The sequence below is a fragment of the Ceratotherium simum genome, chromosome 28 (assembly GCF_057802395.1).
Source record: "Ceratotherium simum simum isolate JZ-2026a chromosome 28, ASM5780239v1, whole genome shotgun sequence".
Lineage (NCBI taxonomy): Eukaryota > Metazoa > Chordata > Mammalia > Perissodactyla > Rhinocerotidae > Ceratotherium > Ceratotherium simum.
This window is the reverse complement of record NC_141927.1, coordinates 666,403-689,556: the sequence shown is the minus strand read 5'-3', so window position 1 is coordinate 689,556 and position 23,154 is coordinate 666,403. Positions and strand designations below refer to the sequence as shown.

Here is a 23,154-nt window from a genome sequence, read left to right as displayed (position 1 = left end):
TTCTAGCCAGAAAAATTAAGCAAGAAAAAGAAATAAAAGGTATACAAATTAGAAAGGAAGAAGTAAAACTATCTCTGTGAGTACATGATATGATTTTGTATAAAGAAAATCCTAAGGAATCCATTTTTAAAAACATTAGAATAAATGAGTTCAGTAAGGTTGCAGGATATAAGATAAATATACAAAAATCAATTGTATTTCTATACACTTGTAATGAACAAATGAAAATAAAATTAAGAAAACAATTCTATTTACAATAGCATCTAAAAGAATAAAACATTTTAGGAATAAAATTAACAAAAGAAGTGTAAAACTTATACTCTGAAAACTACAAAACATTGTTGAAGGAAGGTAAAGGTCTAAATAAATGGAAAAGCATCTCATGTTCACAGATCAGAAGACTTAATATTTATAAGATGACAATTGATCTACATTTTAAATAACATCTCCATCGAAATCTCAGATGACTTCTTTGCAGAAGTTGATAAGCTGATCTTAACATTCATATGGAATTGCAAGTGACTCTGAATAGCTGAAACAATCTTGAAAGAGAACAAAGTTGGAAGACACATATCCAATTTCAAAACTTGCTACAAGTTCCACAAAGTACCCACAACAGTGTGAAGCTGGCATAGAGACAGACTTATAAATCAATAGAATAAAACTGAGAGTCCAGAAATATACCCTTACATCTATGGCCAACTGATGTTCAACAAAGGCACCAAGACAAAAGAACAGTCTTTTCAACAAATGGTGCTGAGACAACTGGACAGACAGATGCAAATGAATGAAGTTGGACACCTACTTCATACCATATACAAAAACTAACTCAAAATGGATCAAAGACCTAAATACAAGAGCAAAAAATATAAAACTCTTAAAAGAAAACACAGATAGTCATGCATCACTTAACTACAAAGATACATTCTGAGAAATGCATCATTAGGTAATTTCATTGTTCTGCGAACATCATAGAGTGTACTTACACAAACCTAGATGGTATAGCCTACTACACACCTAGGCTATATGATACTAATCCTATGGGACCACTGTCATATATGTAATCCATCATTAACTGAAATGTGGTTATGTGGTGTATAACTGTATTAATCTTCACGACCTTGACCAGGCAATGTTTTCTTAAGTATGACACCAAAAACACAATCAAAAAAAGAAAAAATAGATAAACTGGACATCATCAAAATGAAAAACGTTGATGCTTCAAAGGATACCATCAAGAAAGTGAAAAGACAACCCACAGAATAGGAAAAAAATATTTGTAAATCATATATCTGATAAGAATATGTATCTAGAATATATAAAGACCTCTTACAACTCAATAATAGACAACCTAGTTTAAAAATGGGCAAAGGATCTGAAAAGATATTTCCCCAAAGAGATATATGAATGGCCAACAAGCATATGTAAAGATGCTCAACATCATTAGCCATCAGAGGAATGAAGATCAAACCACAATGAGATACATTGTACAACCACTCTGATGGGTAGAATCAAAAAGAGAGACAATAACACGTGTCAGGTTTTAAGTGATCCTTGTTTGTGAAACCGAGGACGAAGGAGTTCAAGTTTCCCTGGATCAGGATGAAACCCAGCCTTGTACCCACAAGGCTAACGTGGAAAACAAAGTCACTGCCTGTTTCTGAGCTTGCCTTGCAGAACAGCAGGACCGCTGATAAGAGAGTAGCTTGCTGACAGCCCCCCGCCTGACTAAGCACCACGCATTTTCGCAGTGAGAAGCTAAAATGACCGACTGTGAACTTTGATGTCATGGACTAAAAATCCACCACATGCAACACATAGAACCCCCCGAATTTACACATGTGCCCCACGAAGAAATATGAAAGATAGTGTCCCCTGCTCAGACGACTCAGAACATCACCCCTAAGGCTACGTGCTCCCCTCCCCATCTCACTCTCACAATGTGCTTTGGAAAAACGCTTAGAACCGCATGCAGGCAAGCTAACCAGTAATCAGTAGGAAGAAAAACTTGTTAGCAGAAAATTTATGTCCTCTCCCCAAACTGCTCCTTCTGTCCCAGATGAGGAAGTAACTGAGGTTTCTTAGATTCCTCAGGAATGTCGCCCTCAGCAGGTCCGCTACGGAGAGGCACCAAACCTGGGGCCGTCATCAATCATCTGACATCTGAGCCCCCTCCCCAACCCCATTTGCCTTATATAAGTCACTTCCAAATCAGTTCCCCTTTAAGATGGCTTTCTTAGGATGACAGTCCACCATCTTCCGGTATGCGAGCTTATTGCTTATTAAAGTTCTTTCTCCACCACTGCCTGCTTGGGCCCTTTTATCTTGTGGCGAGCAGATCGAGCCCTTGCTCGGTAACATTTGCAATAAAAGAAGTTTAACTGCAGTAACATGACAATTTTGTAGGAGAAAAACATACAAAGGAACAGCAAGATCTGCTTTTCCTTTTTCTGGTCTTAGAGCGTGCTTGCCCAAGTCTGAAAGATAAATACACCTGATGGGTGAAGATTTCTCTTTACTTTAAGTTTACCAAAGACTGTATATTACAGGTTAAATGAAATTCCTAAAGACCCGCATCTATTAATGCATAGCAACGATTCACAACACTTGCTGTACTCTAGAATTTGCGAGGAAGTATTAAAAAAATCCTGATGCTTGGACCCTGCTCAGAACAAGTGAGTCAGAATCCACAGGAGGGGAGGGTCTGCCTTTTCTTCCATTCTCACTACGAGATCCCTCTATATGGTGAGGGTTAAGTATCATTAACACTGAAAGAGGAAAGAATTCTGACCACTTTTCATTTTTAAAAAAATCAACAACTGATTAAAAAAATAACCATAATTAATAGCAAGCTTTAGTTAGTCGGACAATTTTCGGGGGTCTAAACTTTAGTTAGGGAGGGACAAAGGGATGGAAGGAAGTGAGAAGCAGGGAGGGGGAGGGAGGAGAAACAAGGAGATGTCACACCACGAATATAACCTAGTTTTTATTTGTATATTTAGGACATATTCAGGAGTCTGTATATATTTAATTCAATTTCCATCATCATCCACACTACAGTATCCACATTAGGGAAACTCATTTAATATTCGTTCAACAAACACATACTGAATTTCCAAAATGCATCGGGCAGGGTCCCAGGTTGGGAAAGCTGCGATAAACCAGGAGGATACACCCTGCTCCCACAGGTCCTGCACGCTCTCAATGGCAACCTTAAGTCAAGCAACCAAATAAAACTCAGTCACATTCTATGATTTACTAAAGGAGGAGTGATGATAAACACTCTGTATACAGTTTAAAAAGGAGAACCCTCAGAGATGAAATTTTTTTAAATATTACATTCTCTGGCATTCTTGTTGAGTTTGAGTTTACAGTCCTGGTCGAAACTGGTGTTTAATAAATTCAATGAACAAGACTTACTACATGTCAGGCACCATGGAGAGTGCCAAGAACAGAAAGACGAATCAAATCCAACCCTTATCCTCAAGGATCCCCCTCTTACTCCGTGGGAACCACAGCTTCCAGAGGAGCATCAGGAGCATTCCTCGGCACAAGCTGGCACAGCCTCCAGAGCCGTCATCCACAACTGGAAATACCAGCTCCTGCTCTACAGCACTAACATAGGGCAGGCAGTCTTCTAAACAGCTTCCACACATTAATTTAACTCTCGCCTACCGGGTAGGTAATCTCATCTCCATTTCACGGATGAGAACACTGAGGCACAGACAGGGTAGGTGACATAGACGCAGTCTGACGCCAGGATATCCGGCTCCAGAACCTGTGCTTCGAAACACTGCCGTCCCCTCCACGGAAGAGAGGGACGTTGCTCTCGTACTCTGATGGAACTGGGGATATTGAGGACGGGACATTCTAACAAAGACAGCCCTGCGTGTGTGTGTGTGTGTGTGTGTGTGTGTGTGCAGGGGGGAAAGAAGAGAGATGGACGTTCAAGAAGGAGACAGAAAGGACTAGAGGATGAAGGGAGAAGGAGCAGAGTCTGATACTGTCATTTAAGGGGAAGCGAGAAGAGAAACAAAAGAGCTCCTGTTGGTGCCATCTTCACACAAGGAGTTTGTTAACATGCACTCATCTGAAAAGCCATCATCTCCTTAGCAACGCAGCACTGGCACCAGGCATGTCCTCTCTCCAAGGTCCCTCCAGGGTCAACTACACTGCCATTTAGGCACTGGGATGCTTACGACCACCAAATGAGGGACTCGGAACTCTCTCCCCCAGATGCCACTCTGTTAGCGTCACGATTTACTCTACGGAGATACAAATCCACCAGCAGGTCATTTTTACGGGGCCTCTGCTTTTTCCTTACCTTCCTGCTGCTCTGAGCCTGGATAACCCCAACAGGGACCTCCGTGACCGAGGCTCTGTAGGAGCGCACCAAGGAGACCTGCATTCCTGGGAGAGTGTACCTTCGAGACCGAGTATAATCCTGATCCAATGCTTGTCAGTGGACAGGCCTGGGGCACCTGCTGGACTCGCTGCCCCTCTGACGCCCTGCAAGACTCCTGGAGAACCCTCCTGCCGAGACCTCGGGACTGAGATGAGCCTATCCCCACTTCCCAGACCTGGACCAACAATTAAATGATACTGGCCATTCATAATTCTTACACTGTTTCTACTCTATTTCATTCTTTAGTATTTTAGGTCTTAAGCTATGTGTTACACGTAACACATTATTTCTCACATTGTTTCTCTAAAATACTCTTAGAAAATTATTTGCTTTAACAGAAAATTTCCCAGACACCAAAGGGAACTAGATTCCTGTGGCCCAACCCCAACTGATCACCAAATGGCTTCACAAGAATCACAGAACATTATCTTCATTCCAAATCCCACTCATCAGCACCACCATGACACAAACAAGATGGATAAATTTTAAACTCTTCCAGGGAATTTGAAAGATTTATAACATCCTTATTTATGGGAAGCTCTTTTCTATGTTTGCCCTAAATCCCTCCGTAGTAGCAAAAACCTCATAGAATTTTGGGGTTGGAACGTATCAACCTGGACGCGTCACATGTATGCATGACACCATCTCTGAGAAACCACTCCATTATCTCGAGTCAGAAGAAAGTCACTGTCTCCACTGAAAGTGTTCCCTTACGTAAACTGAACTATGACTCCCTGAGACATTTATCCATCTGTGCTGGTCACCTGTAGGGAGCAGTCAGTGAACTTTTTCTGTAAATGGCCAAACAGTAAATATTTTAGGCTTTGCGGACCACAGTCTGTGTCATAACCACTCAACTCTGCTGTCGTGCAAGAACAGCCACAGACCATCCGTCGACGAGCGAGCGAGACTCTGTGCCAGGAAACTTTACCTCCAAGACAGGCAGCTGGCTGGATCCGGTCCGTAGGCCAGTGTCTGGCAACCAGCTCTAGGAACACACTGAACAAATTCAACACATCTTCTCCCTGACAAACCCTCACTTATTTTCGGCCCTTCTCATGGGCCCCGCACAACTCTTTTTTCTCTAGACAAAACACACGCAGCCGTCTCCAGGAGACAACCCAAATCTCCATCCTGGTCGTTCTTCCCTGAACACACTCAGTACCTAGAGTTGACCATAAAGTGTCAGAAGCAACTCGATCTTTGCAAAAATAAACCAACTGTCGGCTCCCCCCTGGTCGATACCGTGCATCTGGAGCCACAGGCTCTGGCCACTGGAGCTTTGCTGAGAGCACGTCACCCCAGGCCTGCCGGGCACCTTCCCACCCTCCCCACCAGGTCTGCGTCCTCTGCCCTCTCCTTTGGGTGTCTCTGTGTTGCCTCTGGCCTTTCCTCACTAGGGCCTCCCTGAAGGGGGCTCATCCTTTCCAACTCCACGCCATTCTTAGCAAACAAACTTTTTCAGCATTAAAATAAATTAGCTATCAGCCATGAAAAGATATGGGGGAACTTAAATGCATATGACTAAGTGAAAGAAGCCAATCCGAAAAGGCCACACACTGTGTGATTCCAACTGTATGACATTCCAGAAAATGCAAAACTATGGAGACAGTAACACGATCAGTAGTTTTCAAGGGTTGGAGGAGGGAGGGATGAACAGGTGGAGCACAGAGGATTTTTAGGAGAGTGAAACTACTCTGTATGATTCTATAATGGTGGACACATGTCATTCTACATTTGTCCAAACCCACAGAACATACAACACCCAGAGTGAACCCTAATGTAAACTATGGACTCTGGGTGATGATGATGCATCAATGTCGGTGCCTCAGTTGTGACAAATGCACCATCTGGAGGGACACGTCGATAGTGGGGGAGGCTGTGCATGTGCGGGGGTAGGGGGTATATGGCAAATCTCTGTATCTTCTAAATTTTTTGAACCTAAAACTGCTCTAAAAAAATAGTCTTTAAAAACATCGACCTAACTTATATTTCCAGCTCTAATGCATATCAACCACACCAAACAAACATTCTAACCTGCCTAACACCCCCCAAAGATCAACCAAGTCAGCCACTTCTGTCTTCCTCTCCCACCTCTTCACCATCGTGTAACCCTCCCTTGTTCAAACTCTGAACACAGCTCAGAGGACTTGCCTCCACAGGGTTCTGCTTTCTCACTGGTGTCTCCATCTCCAGTCTCTTCCCTCTAAATCTTCTGACACTGCCTGTTTGAACCATGCTGACACTTCTATTATACGATTACTAACCCCCAATCTACCAAACCAGAACACTCTCCTTGTCGACTACTAACTAATTTAACTTCACGGCGGCCTCTGGAAAGTCGAGCGCCACCTCCTCACAGTGCCAGCCACTCTCCACACCAAGCCATCAGCAGAGAAGGGTCCATCTGATTTGCCGGCTCTTCTCCGATGACAACTCTCTAATAGGCACTTAACACACACAGGTGCTCTCTTACAGGGGTGGGGAAACCCCAACAGCACCCCGTCCTCAGCACTTGTGGTTAATGGTCTCATAGGTCCTCAGTGAGGAGAGACAGGTGAATGACATCAGGCTGGCCTGAAACGATAATTTTTTCATTCATTCATTCAAAAAGATGTATTGATCCCTTAATATGGGCCGTGCCCTGTTCTCGGTGCTGGGAACGCATTACTGAACAACCTGGAGCTCACGAGCTAACGGAGAGACAGAAAATAAAAAGACAAATCAGTAAAACATGAAGCGAGACAGTAACGAGTTCTAGGGACAGACAAAGCGGGGAGAGGGGTCCTGCGGGGTGGGGAAAGGCAGTTCGTGTCTGGCCAGGTGGCCACGAGAGGACTCACTGGACGTGTCGTGAACCACACCTGAGAGAATCGAGGGCACAGCATGGGTGCAGCTGGAGATCATTCCAGAAACAGGAGCCACTAAGGCCCTGAGGGTAGTGCCACCAGCAAGGAGGCTGGTTGGGTGGAGCAGGAAGGAGGGAGAGTGAAGGGAGACAGAGCGGGCTGTTTTATAAGACGGTCTGTTGGGTGCAGCCACAAGAGGAGAGAAGAGGCTCCAGAATCAAAGTTATTGTGCTCACGGTCCCAGAGACAGGACCACGCTGGGCCACACTAGGAAGCACTGGGGGGTCGGAAGACAGAAGACGGGAGGAAGGGGAAGAATCAGGCCACGGCCTTTCCTGGGGTTTCCACAGGAAAGGCAGGCAGGGTGGAGTAAACACTTAGGACTGGCTGATTTGAATAATTTTGTTGGGCTTTGGGCGATAGGCATGGTCCTAGTTGAAGGCACAGGAATCTCGCCTCCCGGTGCAGGGCAGATGGAGGAGGCCTGGCTCTGGGTGGTTGGTGGGCATGTCGAAGGTGTACTTCTGCTCTACTGTCCCTGAGGACTGGCCAGCTGGGAGGGGCAGGCTCTCCCAGCCAGGAAGGGTTTTTAAGATCTCAAACATCATAATATAGTGATAATTAAAAATATATACAATATTTGGAGTCAGAGGTAAAACAGGGGCCGAGTCAGAATGATGGGAAATTGTTTTGAGGGTTCATACTCCGGGAAGAGACACGATCTGACTTCTAGGATCACGTGGGCTACTATTTGAGAATACACCCCTGGAGGGTGGGGTGTGCATGTGGGAGCGGGCAGAAGCACTAATACTGCCTGGGAAGCCAGGGCAATATTGCGATCCCAGGAAACTATGATGCTTGGAACAAGGTGGAGCATCGAGGTGACGCAGAGGTTGGACTGTAGCCACATCCTGCAGGCGGAGATCCCAGGATTGTGCTGAACCAGCTGTGTGATGTGAGAGGAAGAGATGAATCAAGAACGCCCCAGGGCACGAGCAGCAGGCCAGGTGGGATTCACTGAGGCGCTGTTACAGACTGAACCATGTCCCCCAAAATCCTTATGTTGAAGCCCTAACCCCCAACATGACCGTATTTGGACACAGGGCCTTTAGGGAGTGATTCGGGTTAAATGCAGTCGTAAGGGGGGGCCTTGATCCGATAGGACTGGTGTCTGTGTAAGAAGAGGCAGAGGCACTAGGGATGCACACACAGAGCGACGACCTGTGAGCACACAGGAAGAGACGCTGTCTCCAATCCAGGGAGAGAGGCCTCAGGGAAACCAACCTGCCAGCACCTCAATCTCAGACCCCCAGCCTCCAGGGCTGAGGTGACGTTCCAGTTGTTCAAGCCCCCAGTCTGCGGCACCTCACGATGGCAGCCCGAGCTGAGTGGCAGACACGGGAACAGGTTTGGGAGCGATAGCTGGGGCTCACAGGTATGAGATCACCCAGCTAACTGAGCTGCATGTAGGTCCACTCCTCCCCACCTGATCTAAAGGAATCCTGTGGCCATCACCAAGGAGCGGTTCTTGCTGCATGGGCCTCAGTGCCCACCAAGTGGGAAGCTGGGGAGGCAGGTAAGGGCCAGGTAAGGGCTCCTGCAGGGTCTCTTTTTCCCAAACTACAGCGAACTCCTTTACAAGAGAGGCTGGAAACGTGGCCTGCACTTCTGCACGTCTGCATTTCTGCACGTCCGCATGTCTGCACGTCTGCACTTCTGCATGTCTGCATTTCTACACATCTGCATGCCTGCCTGTCTGTACATCTGCACTTCTGCACGTCTGCACATCTACACGTCTGCACTTCTGCACGTCTGCATTTCTACACGTCTTCATGTCTGCACTTCTTCACATCTGCATGTCTGCACATCTGCACTTCTGCATATCTGCATATCTACACGTCTGCACATCTGCATTTCTGCACGTCTGCGTTTCTACACGTCTGCATGTCTGCACTTCTGCGCATCTGCACACTTGCACATCTGCACTTCTGCATTTCTGTACATCTGCACATCTGCATTTCTGCTCTAGGCTTCAGAAAAGACATTGTTAATGTTCGTTCAGTGCAAATTCCTAAACTCTCCTTAAAAAGTCTAACCAACCACCTCACCCCAGCATATGTGTTTACTTATTTAAACACCAACTCACTGGGACTGACTGAAGCCTAGACATTTTTATAGGTAGAAACTTCACAATTATTATAATTTCCAATAATGTGAGAGCTAAGAAGACGTGTCTCTTGGAACACTGATAGTTTTATTACGAACAACAGGATGAGGACAGGTACTTCACACATCAGCAGTTTTACAGGAAGGAAAAGCAACAAGGAGCCGATCACTCTGTGGACTCAGGGAACCATGAGAATGACCAGAACGAGGAAATCACAGCATTTAGCTGTAAAACTCAGCTGTATCAACCACAGCCTCCTCGGGCTCCACTATGCGCCGACTCTCCTCCAGGAGCGTCTGTAGGGAGAGGCGTCTAAATTTAAGACCAGAGAAAATAGCTGTCAAAACAACACAGCGGCCATGTGACTGTCATGTTCTGTGCTGCAGACAGCTCTTTAAACGGAGTGTTTACTTTGTTATTTAAGTACAGAGCTATTCACCCTTCAGAGAAAAAGTCTTCAAAGGAAAGACTGTGTCTCAGACCCAAAACAAAGGTCTGTATTCAACACACTCAAGCAGTAAATGTGTACACATCAGCGAGTTACCACCACATACGAGGATATATCTGAAATAACCACACGCGGTCAACAAACCACAGGGACCAGCCAACAGGAAGAAAAGTGTGACAGTACCAATTAATCATGAAAGAACGGCCCAGTCATAAATATACTTATTACCCGATCATTCTCAAAGTGTTTCAAGAATTGGTCGCTCAACCTAGCGTTGAGGAAAAATCATAATTCCAAGTTCACATGTAGCAAACCTGAAGTTCTTGAAAAGAACCTGTTCCATGCATACCTCAAAATCTTGCAGAATGACCCCTAAGAACAAGAGTCACTGCTCTCTTAGCTTGGCCAGCCGGAAAATGCCCGCCGGATATGGGAGCGCTGAGGGCAGGCAAGTTTGACTGCAACACGGCTACAAAAATCATGAAGATCTTAAGATACAGTCACTTAGTTTGACAGAGAGAGAGACAGAGACAGACACAGAGAGACAGAGAGAGAGACAGAGACAGAGAGACAGAGAGAGGAAGAGGGAGAGAGACAGAGAGACAGAGAGAGGAAGAGGGAGAGAGACAGAGAGACAGAGAGAGGAAGGGGGAGATGGGGAGGAGATGGGGGAGAGAGAGAGAGGGAGAGAGAGAGAGAGAGAGAGAGAGACACAGAAAGGGGGAGGGGGAGAGGGGGAGAGAGGGGAGAGAGAAGCCGGGCAGGGGAGGAGAACAGGCTCTGGGAAGCTGCAGGGAAGAACAGGCAGCTTGTAAAACAAGGCCAGTGAGTGATATTTTAACACTGTTTTGATTTTTCAATTCATTTCTCCCAAATGTCTCTGAAGAATGACATTTCAAACCCCAGACATTGGCTTACTAGATTGGAGAAGTAGGTAATGTTTAAATACAAGTAGGTAACATTTTAAGGATTTAAAGAGAAATGTAAATATTTAAATTTAAGTATTTTAAATAGTTAGTAATATTTCAAATAAAGTTTTCTTCCTTATGTCACATAACTACTCAGTTGTTGCATGAACTCAATTCAGGGTGCGGTATCACCGAGGAGGAGCGCTAATGCCCCTCCAGCCGAGCCGGGAGCCGCCCCTCCTCACCACACGCGCACGCACGCACAGACACACACAGACACACACACAGACACACACACACACACACACACACACGCACACACGTAACACTGAACGTGATAGCCGAGCTTGAGTTCCAAGTCTCTGTCTTGAAAGTCTTTAATGTAGATTAAACAATGTTTTGAGAAATAAAGCAGTACATTTGGGAAGAAACTACAATAAAACGGTCAGTATAACTGTTATAAACCATGCTGGGGGGAGAAAACAGATGACAACAAGGACAAGACCCAAAAGCTCGATTTCTGACAAGCTTTTCTTTTTTTACACCCATTCAGTAGAGGAAGACAGATTTTTTTAATGCAAAAAGATCCAACCACTCTAAAAAAACACAAGTTAAAATGCAGGTAAGCGGTGCACAGCAATGAAATTTACAATTATTTTTTAAACTAAAATCTGCTCATTCTATTCAACAAAAATGTACGGAATCATACGTTCAGGTCACTAAGAAAAAGGCAAGAAAAGCCCACTCGGCCTGTATTTGCTCAGAATCCACTACAGACTTCCTAAAACAGCAACGGGTTGTAACGTCCCAGCTTGTCTTTCGTCCACTGCTCCCACTTCTGCACTAAAGCCCACAGCTAAGACGGCTGTACCTCCAGGCCGCGGCAGCTCTGTCTGTGAACCAGAGGGACAAGACACCAGCCTGGTAGTGCCTGACGCCCACTCACTAATCGTGCTCCTACATCATGACTTGTCAGCCTGTATGCAAATCAAGACTTTTTCCTTCGAGGGGAGAGTTACAAAATTAAATATAATTAATTACATCCTGAGATGGATCTTAGTGTTCTCAGTCACTTTGATTTATTGGAGGCGAGTAATTCAACCTGGGTTTCCCTTGTCACCGTAATGAATCCCATCCTTTGGTTATTTCACTTTTAATCAGGGCAACATCTTAGTTATGTTTATATATGTCATAGAAGAGGGTAAGCCCATTGCACTGATGTGAAATTACAAATTCAGGTGCTGCTGAGGAGCCATCAGCCTCAATAAATAATTTTTTTCATTAATTTAAAAATGGTAAAGGAGCTAACCTTATCTGATATGTTCTTAAATAGAGATAAAAGATGAAAAACTTACTTTGCAATTATTTTTCCAGGAAATGTAGAAATTTTGTTCAAATCCATGATAGAAATAAAATCTCTAGAGATGAAAGCTAACTATGGATGGAAATTAAAAATAAATATTGCGGCAGCAGAATGATGGCCCCAAAGACATCCACCCCACATCCCCAGAACTTGTGAATATGCTACCTCAGGTGGAGAAGGGACTTGCAGATGGGACTGAGTTACTGATCCTGGGATGGGGAGACAATCTCAGGACTCAAAAGCAGAGAGAGGACCAGACAGAGGGCAGCGCCAGAGAGTTTCGCACTGTCGCCGGCTCTGAAGATGGAGCCAGGGGTTAGGAACCAGGGGATGCTCACGGGCAGCCTCTGGAACTAGAGAAGATGAGGAAACGGATCTTCCCAGAGCCCCCAGAGGGGCCAGCCCCGAGGACGTCTTGATCTCAGCCCAGTGGAACCCGTGTCGGCTTTCCAACCTACAGAACCTACGACAATGAATTTGTCTCATTTAAACCAACAAGTTCATAGCAATTTGTTACAGGAAAACAAACCTGAATTCTCTCAGGATAAGGGCACTAAAGTGTTCACTTTACATTATGCCTGCCTAGAAAATTCTATGAACAATTTAGCAACATCATTGCTACCTGGTATCTCTCTCAAATATGTGCATTAATTACCTCTGCACCACTAGAAAAAATAGAACACACTACCACACAGTGAGAAGCGCAGGCAAACAGGCCTGTCCAAGCCCCAGTCCTGCTCGCTGGAACTGACGGTGCTACAAAGATGCTCATTGGGTTGTGACTGTCTACATAAACCTGAAAGTCAGAGTAAGGTGCTAACACACAAAATCCGAGTGAACAGGTGCGTTGTAGGTGTCACTTCATCACAAAGACTGACTCAGGGCAGGGACAGCCCCATCACTATAACACCCATCCTGTGCCGTTTCTTTCGTCCTAACTGATCACACGCAATGTTTTCCCTGAAAGCCATGCACTTTCCCATCTGAGGGATCATCGGAGACCTTGTATCAATGACAGCTTACATTCTCACACAGACACGATAGCTGTTGTTACCCCAACAGGCACATCGAAAAGAAGAGAAAAAAGCTTTAACATAAATGCTTACCAAAAAAGACAATGGAAAGGAAGAGTGACACAAGGGTACACCATGACCCTGATTAGCATGTTCCCAAAGATACAAAGATAACCCAATATCAGAAAATGTAAGAGTATCATTTCTCAGTAAATGATATTACAAGAGCTGCTTAGCCAATTAGTGGCAGAAGTACAGCCTTTATACATCAACCAAAATACATCCTGAAGAATTAAAGATATGAATGTAAAAAATGAAGTAAAAATGTTGAATGCATATGCAAATTTTGACAAAGGAAGGCTTTTTAAGCATGACACTAAAGTCAGAAATCATAAAGGAATTCATATTTTCTTATGTCCTTATCTATCCATATATATATGTCCACAATTTATATTAATAAAATGATTGGGCCATTATTTTAATAACAAATGTTTTAACAAATTAATATAGTATATTATAGCAATCTCCTCGTCAATAGATATGACTGTGTGAAAATTTACTTCTTACATATAAAAAAATTATAAAGTTGAAACTCAAATGGCAATCTGAGAAGGAAAAAATATTTGGACTGTAAATACATGAAAAGAGTTAATACCTTATGGTTTTGATTTCAAAACAGGAAATAAACATCCTAACAACACTGAAATGAGTAAATGACCCAATCATGCAATTCACACACAAAAAAGAGGGAAAAGAATGAAAAAACACATTCAACAGAACCACTAACCTAAGTAAATGAAATTGGCAATCATGTATCATCTGTCAAACCAGTAATTATAAGAAAATTTAAAAGCAAATATTAAGTGTGCAGTCTTGAAGGGAGGGAACACAGGTGCATTTTTCTAGAAACCATATTGAAATATACACTGAAAATCTTAATATTCATATCTTTTGAAACATTTTAAGTCTAAAATTTATTCTAAGGAAATAGTTAAGTAACTGAATAGAGATCATTCGTCCAAGCATTATTCACATGACTGAACTGGACATCACTGTCAACACGAGAGACTGGCTACATAAACTGAGGCATGCCCATATAATGGTATCCTTCATAGCTATTAAAATACTTTTATTGACAAGGAGAGTTGCCATAATATACTAAGTTGTTAAAACATATGTTATTGAAACAATTGGCATTTTATCAATATAAATTGTGGACATATATATAAATAAGGATATAGGAAAATAAAGCAAAATGTCAACAATGACCATCTCTGAATCTTTGTTTTTGCTTATATTAATATTTCCATGGTAAGATATGCTGCTTATATGGTTTTTAAAAAGAGAAGAGACAAAAATCCTAAAATGATTTACAATTATAGTGTTCACAATTTCTACAAGAAAATCTCTGAATTAGCTAGATAGAAGGTATTTTTAGAAGTAATTTATAATTTATTTTTAATGTAATTTTTACCCACTGAACTAAAAAAAGTTATAATTATTTATTTACAAAAGTGATACTATTCATCACCCCCTGCCCAGAAGTCCTTGTAGATGAATGTGGTCTTACCATGAGATCTGAGAAGACACTGGGGCTTGTAACCAAACCCCTCACTTTCATGATGACGAAATGGGACAGGCAGATGAATAAACTTTGCCACAGCCAGAGAAGAGTTACCGACAAATCTGAATTAGAACCCAGGCTTCCAACTACCACACTGTCTTGACATGAGTACAGCCATGTTTGGCCGCTCCAGTGACCTACAGCCACCAGCACAAACAGAAATACCAAGCTGCTTTCTGTGTGGTGGGAACTGGCCCTTCCCCCACAGAGAGAGTTGCAAGTTGTAACATTTCAAGGCTCTTGGAGCACCGTAGCACGGGATAGACTGGCCATCTGTGCCGGGCTAGGACGATAACCAAAGAGAACAATGCACGTACACAACTACTGGGCTGGGACGTTAGCCAGGGGGCTCAGTGCACATACGCCACTGATAACCATTTTGTGCATGGAAACACTAAATGCTTGCTCTGCAAACTCTGTAGTTGCTTACTCTGAAAATTACTGATGGTATAAAAACTGCTGGAAACTGAGCCCCGGTGAGAGTTCCACCTAGAGAGAGTTCCACCTGTGGAAGGGACACCTTGCCCAGGACGTGTGATCCTTGCCCAGCCGCGTCGATTGACAGGGCTCTCCCGGCAGTGGGGCGTGGATGTTGTGAGTAACTGATTTGATGTGAAGTAATTGATTTGATGTGTTCTCTTTTCGGTCAACCTGGTGTTTCTCTTTCCGGTTGATTTGTGTCATTTCTCTTCAGCCGATGTGGGTGTTTTCCCTTTCCAGTCGGGCTGATGTTTTTTCCTCTTAATATTTGACCTATTTGATCTGTTTGCAGACTGTTGCCTTTACTATCCTCTATATAATAAAATATACCTTCGGTCCATTTGTTTGGAGTGGAAAGTGTCTTTTACGTCTCCGATCGAATCCCCGAACCTCTGATAACACACACAAATGCTGGTTACTTGTACACATTCTGGCACCACTTCATTTCGTAACATTAGAAACTGGATTCTCCACCAACACAAAGGGTTGTGCCCTCAGTGGTTTTCTTGCTAATAAGGGAGAATCAGAAGAAAGCACTACCAGGTTTAGCCTAGTAAACAGTGAAACTAAGTTGGACTCATGCATTCTAAATAAAGAAAAAATTTAGCTTTGTCAAAGTTAAACACATTTTAAAAAATCAGGGCATTCCAAAACCCTAAATAAAAGCCAATGACTCTTTGTCCAATGAAAATGAATAATGTTTCCATAGATGGCCATATCTTGATGCATGAATCTATTATATATAGACATTTAGGATCATAAATGGGTGCTATTTTGTTTCTCTTTCTACATAATCTTTGTCTCTGAGCAACGTAGATCTATTCATAGTTACCTTGAGGAAAATGAATTTTCTTTTGCAAAATAAATCAGATTTCTACACTCAGAATCATTGTGGCTTGACCCGGAACCACTACTAAGAGCCCTTTCTATAATTTCTGTTACTTTAAATAAGACAAAATTTCACAAAACAGCCTGTTCTTATCCTTGTCGGAGGACAACAGAAATGTAAATACTGTTCTGAATTCTGCGTGAGAGGTGCAATAATTACCCATGTGAGGGTTACGCATGCAATTCTCACACTGAACCATTATATCAATGAAATGATAACCATTTGAATAATTCCAACAGGATGTTTCAAAGATATTTTATGGTTATCGCAAAAAGTCCAAATGTGCACTTTAAATATAATCCATCTAAATGAATTTGCATGCAAACTGGCTACCATACGATGTTGTAAGAGACCCCATGCAAAACTCTCACACTGAAGAGAAATGGATCTATATCAAGATTATCTCCTTATCTTTCTTATTCAGGCTCTCGAAGGTACCTAAGTATTACAGGTTAGATCATCAAATTGAAGCAAAGTTTCTCAACCTTGCCTCTTTTGGCATTTGGACTAGATCATTCCTTGTGGGGGCTGTCCTGTGCACTGTAGGATGTTCAGCAGCATTGCGGCCTCGACCCGCTAGATGCCAGTAGCGCTCTCCCCACATCTGTGAAAACCAAAATCTCTCTGGACACTGCCAATGTCCCATGGGGCAAAACTGCCCATTTGAGAATGACTGATATAAGGGGGGCCAGAAGGGCTTGCCACGGAATTTGGAGCAGCCCTCCGTGGATCTGACACACACCCTCTGAGAGAGAACGGTGAGGCCATGACAAAGATGGGACCGACGTGGGGACATGAGGACTCCACTAACCTCCCTCCTGCCCCAAACCCACACAAATGACAGTGGTGAAAAAATAATAATAAACCCCAAACATAGCTGGAAAACAAGAAGATACCATCTATAAAACAAAATCAATACATATATAGAATCAATGTTATATAATTGAAACTAATATAACGTTAATGTCAATTATATCTCAATAAAAATAAAAGAAAAAAAATTATTAAGGAAATTCTAAAAGAAGAAAATAGATGGACTCAGAGTGAAGAGTGACACCCAGCACGGAAGTGTGGACGGAGAGGCTATGAGACAGGCGGGCAGCTGGGGGACCCAGCGTCCAGGGGGCGCATCCCACAGACGGGCAGGGAGGAAGGGCTTCTGACAAATTCTACCTGGCAAAACTTGAAGGATGATACTGTTTGCACGTAATTTAACCAGCTTCAAGAATATTTCTAGAAACAGAAAATCTCCAGCACCCAACAAGATAATATTCACCAGGAAATTTACAACACTAAATGCCTACGTCAGAGAAGTCTCCAGTCACTGACTGCAGCTTTGACCTTTAAAAAAAACGAAGAAGACCAAATTAAAACCAAAGTAAGCAGAAGAAGGGAAATAATAAAGATGAGGCCTTAAGGAAGACTGGGCCTCAGTGAAAAAGAGAATAATAAAACAACAATTAAAATCAGTAAACCAAACCTGGTTCATTGAGAAGATCCATAAAATTGATAAACTGACTGATGAAGAAAAAAGGAGAGAAGATTGAAATTAATATCCAGAATGAGAGAGATGATATCATTTCAGAGTCTACGGATAGTAAAAGCATAATAAGAGGAAATTGTGACCAACTTTATGCCAATGAATGTGAGAACTCATGGTGCTTCTCAATGAGGGGGATGATTTTGCCCCCAAGGGACTCTTGGCTATGGCTGGAGACATTTTTGGTTTTCACAGCTGGAGGGAGGGGATCACTGGCATCTATGGGTGGAGGTCTGGGATGGTGAACATCCTACCATGCCCAGGACAGCCCCCACCACAAAGAGTCATCTGGTCCAAAACGTCTATAATTGTAACAAATACCTTTTAAACATTATCCCTACATTTTTCTAGTTTCCCACAGTGAAAGTTCCACCCTGCAAAGACAGAATCTAACAAAACCACCTCTTTCAGCAACTATGTGTCTACACTGAAGGCATGCCAACTGCTCTACCAGTGTAGGCATCCATTCTGATGGCAGAAGCAGTACCAGCAGAGGGACCACTACAGGCAATTCTGTGAGGTCATTCAGGGGGGGCAGTAAGAGCTGTGGCAGCGCCCTCATCAGGCCAGGTTTGCAGTAGCGTCTTGGGGATTGTTCCTAGAAGCCTGTTCCTGCAGGATGTGGTGTCCGTTCTGGACCAGGAGCCAACACACGGTAATGTCCCTCCTGTGGCCAGAATACATGGCTCCAGGCACCATGGAGGAGACTGTGGTGGCATTGCTCAAGATTTCTGCTTCCTGTCCCCACATCTCTTAAGCTCTGCTGCCTTCGCTATCTTGGCACCCACAGGAGGAAGAGTCCAGCAGGGGATGAGTCATCAGGGGAGAAGTCGGGATGCTCCAGTGAGTCGCAACTGGAAGTTGAGTTGCTCACAGAGTGATGGCGCTCCATCACCAGGGTGCCGCGGAGTTTCTGCGACTGATGAGGGCAGATGGCTGGAACCAGGGGATCCTCGGAATAGCCTCCTGGTACTCCCACACCCACTGGTAAATCTCAGGGAAGATCGCAGTGACCCCACACAGGCAGAACCACCTAGAACTCAGACACCTGAGGAATGAAGCATCATCATTCATCTTAAGATCCCAGATGAGCAGAGCCACTGGCCAGGGGCCAAGGAATGTGGAATACATAGGGGAGAAAGGAAGTCACATATACCAAATGCCTGAGCCACTGCAGAAGCTAGAACTTTATTAGCTACCCACGATTTTTCTTTGCTGTGTCATGTATATATTTATATGTGAAAAATAACCAATCTGTAGCCTAATTTCCTTTAGGCTGTGTTGGCTGCATTTATATGTACCAGCTAGTACCTAGGTTACAGAAATCAGGATGGGGTTGTGCTGAACTGGTTCCAAGATTCTTGACTAGGAGTTAGATTTGTGATTAATGAGACCTGGGGATCCCCTTTTGGGGATATGTTGTTGTATGTATGTTTTCATTTTATATGGGACAGTTGCATCTTATAAGGGAGCTGCTATATTTATTTGACAATATGAGGATGAAAGAAGGGTGTCGATAGATGGGCAGCCAAGTGGTAGACTCTAGCAGATGGCTTCCATTTGGGGCTGCCCAACATTTTCGAATAGCTTCCCTACACTTTTGATAATTCCCATGTTGTGAATGACCCCTTCCCAAGGTATGATACGAAAACAAACATCAACAACAACAACAACAAAAGAATTTTTTTCAACCTTCCTGGGAGCCAGATGCAGGCATGGCACCTACATTCTGCCAGCCCAACACTCCCCTGCTTGGGGGATGAGCCTCCTGGAAAGGAGGCTCTGTGCACAGATGGCAGGGGGCTGTCTCCTCATCATGCTGGGTCCCTGGCAGTGGGGCTGACAGCCTAGCCTAGACCCTCTTTATCTAGCCCCATCAACAGGTCTATGATGTGCCTGATACTCATTTTAATAAATTCTTTTTATGCTTAAATAAGTCAGAGTGAATTTTATTCTCTACAATTTAGAACTCCACCTAATTCATGAACAAATATGCACCTGCCTGTTGCTAGCTGCAGGGAGCTGGACTGAAGAGCTCATAAGAGCCCCGAGATGCATAATGGATTCTCTTCGCTGAATCAGAGTGGGGAGCAGATTTAAAAAAAGCTTGCCTTACGTCTCCTCAGAAGGCTCTTGCACAAAATTCCCAAAGTTCCACCAAAGAGTGACTGTGTTCCTGGCTATGGAGACTGACGCCCAAAGTCAACATCATTTTCTGAGACATCAAGTCAGTGAGAGAAGGTGCTGGAATCCTGAGTCCTGAACGTGTGAGACCACCGCCAAGAGAGATAGCCGGGGGACGAAAGACGAGAGAGGAAGAAGACTATCAGGAGTGTCGTGACAAGGGTCCTCCTGAAATGTTAACTTTGTTCATGGCATGAATCTCTTCCAGAGTCAGAAATAAGATACGTTAGACATTACTCTCTCTTCCCTTTGAAAAATCAGATGAAAAGCCTCCATTAATGAAGGCTTCAACTGACTTTTGTATTTATTCGTTGGCATTGGGGAGGGCAGAAGGTTACAGTCCTGCTCTCACATATACTCCAAACGTGTCTGGAGATGGGCAGTGATGAGTGTGGCAGTCTGGAGATTTCCTGGGAACACACCAAGCATTTGGGTGTTTTAGGAAAGTGCAGGTCAGCATGCTGTGGTCTGGACACCTGTGTCCCTGCTTCACTAGTCATAGCTCTGTGGACCTGCTCCTGTTCCTGGTGTCCCCACATAGCCCCCACCCCACGCACACAAAAGCAGAACCACCACCACCAATTCCATGTGAAGGCCCTTTAAAAACCACTATAAAATAATCAGACCACTACCAGAAAAGCTCCATTCTGGGAGTGTTTCAGTTTAATTCATGGTCACCACCTGCATGCACAGTGCACAGACTTCCTTCTCTGAGCACAGATTTAACCACACATGCAATGTGAAATCAGCAACTGCACCTCGTAGACCTCCTGTTACTCTCACCTTCCTGAATTCTCAGCGTCCCCGCACCACTTTCTCAATTTCAACATAACACAAACACTGCATTTCTGAGAAGTGTACAGACACAACTCTCCATGTGAACAGGAAACACATCCCCCCGAAGCCGCGGGAGGCTCCCGCAGCCTTCTGTGCTCGCACCCAGAGAATACTTACCCATCTCCCATTACCACTCTTGGCTCCCCGGCTCCTCGCCCCCGAGCAGTGACCCACGAGCGACTGAATGAAGGAAGGAAGAGGGAGATCGCACAGTACCTGAGCCGTCCCCATTATGGCTGAGCTGGGTGCTGGCTGAGGGCCTTCACCGGCAGCTGCTGGGAAACCGGGCAGTGCTCACGGCCGTGCCTCAGGTGATGGGAAAGCCTAAGATGAGGAATGGACAGAAATGGGGAAAATATGATAAAAAGGGTAAACAACCTCCCCCCGTGGAAAAAAAAAACATATGGAATGTACGTAAAAAAAAACATGACACTAGGCAATAATTAAATCAATTGAGAACAGCAATATGGCAAGGACTAAGTAGGCAGATAAACCATATATAAAAAATAACACCAGGTATTTTTAACTAAGACCGTGAAAAAGCAGACTGTGTAAGTACATACAGCATGTATACATTATGAAAAATATTTCCATTTTCAAGCAGGGTTTGAAATTATGATAAGTTTCACAACTTCAAAATATTCAACCAAAGAGAAATAGAACCATACTGTAGATCAGGACTTATGATTCCTCACATAACTTGAGAATAGAAACAGGATTTGTGAACTTCAACTAGTTCTGCAAAGAGCCAGGCAGATTCCAGGAAACAAAAGAGCAAAACCAGGGAGGATTAATAATTGATCATTATCTTTCCAGAAAAAAAAAAAGTGCTCTACCTAGATAAAGCTGAACGTGGCAGATTTTTAAGAAAAGGAGTGCTAGTACGTGTATTTTGATAAATTATAAAATTCTCTGCTCGTTTTTTCATTGCTTGCCAATACATGAAATGACTACTGCTCCCCAAAAATGAATCAGATGAAACAGGAACAAGAGATGTTTAAGGACACTTGTTTATAACATCACACTGGAAAAATACACTGTGCTTTTTTTCTTCCTGAGCTGGTGTGACCACTAAAGGCTCATGTACCCACACTTTACGTGGCTCTTAGAAACCGTGGTCAAGCTGCATTAATGTCCATGAAGGCCAGAAGTGCTCATACTGTACACCATCTTCTGAAAACTTTCTCACCAAAATCTCTGACCAAGCGTCAGTCTGATCACATTACTAAATGCCATGTACGTAAATGTACATCCTAATAAGGTACATCCTAATAAGGTATGAAAGTCGGCTGATTTTTATTTTAGCAAGCACACTCAGCAAATATTGATTATAAAATAATATGCAAACTGAAAACCAACCCTTGGTTTCCAGTAACCAGTTAACGCACATCTACGGTGATTGTCAGTCTAAACTGTGTATTTATGTCAAGGCATTTACTGCTGAAATGCTCTGCCTTTCCAGACCGACATCCTGCTCTTCTGCTTGTGTCATTCACTTACTATACGGAGATTTCTCCATATAAATGGAGATGGAACTACTTCATTACTTTTCCTTGCCTTGAAGACTCACAATTGACCCTACAAATCCCCTACTGTTGGGCATTTGGGTTGTTTCCAATTTTTCCCAATTGCTAATGATTCTGCATATTTTTGTATGCTTCGCAGTGACTTTATGCAGAATAGACTTCTAGAAGTAGAATTACTAGATCAAGGATATGCACATTATTCATCCATCACGCTGCCAAAACATTTGTACCAATTTACACATCCCATATTATCAATTTTTTGTTTGTGCCTCTGGTGAAAAAAGTTTCTCATTGTTTTCACAGAGTTTGAGGATCTTTTAACATGATTATTGATCAAATGTACTTCTGTGTAAACTGCCTGTTCATAGACTACCCTCCTTCTTTCGGAGGATAAATTTTTAATTACTATCTAGTATCTCTCTATACATTCCAGGCCATTTGTCTGCTCTATAGGTTGCAAATGTTTTCTTTCTCTGACATTCATGTGTTAATTTGGTCAACGGTGTCTTTCAACAATTTAGATGGGTTTCATATTATTTATGTTTCCAAATCTATCAATTCTTTCCTTAATAGCTTCTGTAATTACAAAGATCTTCCTAATTCCAATATTTTAGAAAAATATTCCATTAAATTTTCTTTCAGGACTTCTATAACTATTTTTAATGTGTTTGAAACTTTTTTGAGTTGTAAAGTAGAAATTAATTTTATTTTCTGTCCAATGGCTAACCAATTATCCCAGCAAACTTGCCAAATTATCCATGTTTTCTCCACCAACTTGAAAATGCCACTCATACGAAAAAGTCTGTTCTACAGACCTCTTTACCTCCCATGACATTAGGTCTCTAGTAGATCAGAACTCCCACCATTCAGATTTTCTTCAAAACTTTTTATTAGACAATCTTCTGAATTTATTTTTCTAGG

The 23,154-nt window shown here is 43.2% G+C and overlaps 1 protein-coding gene across 1 annotated transcript in view; it reads right to left on the bottom strand.

The window, feature by feature from the left end:
- Positions 1–20,938, bottom strand: part of DLGAP2 (DLG associated protein 2) — a 759,496-nt gene extending 738,558 nt beyond the window's left edge. The window contains exon 1 of the mRNA XM_087418643.1: positions 20,825–20,938. Coding sequence (XP_087274769.1) covers positions 20,825–20,938 — 114 coding nt within the window. The remainder of the gene's footprint in view (positions 1–20,824) is intronic.
- Positions 20,939–23,154: the final 2,216 nt, after the last annotated feature.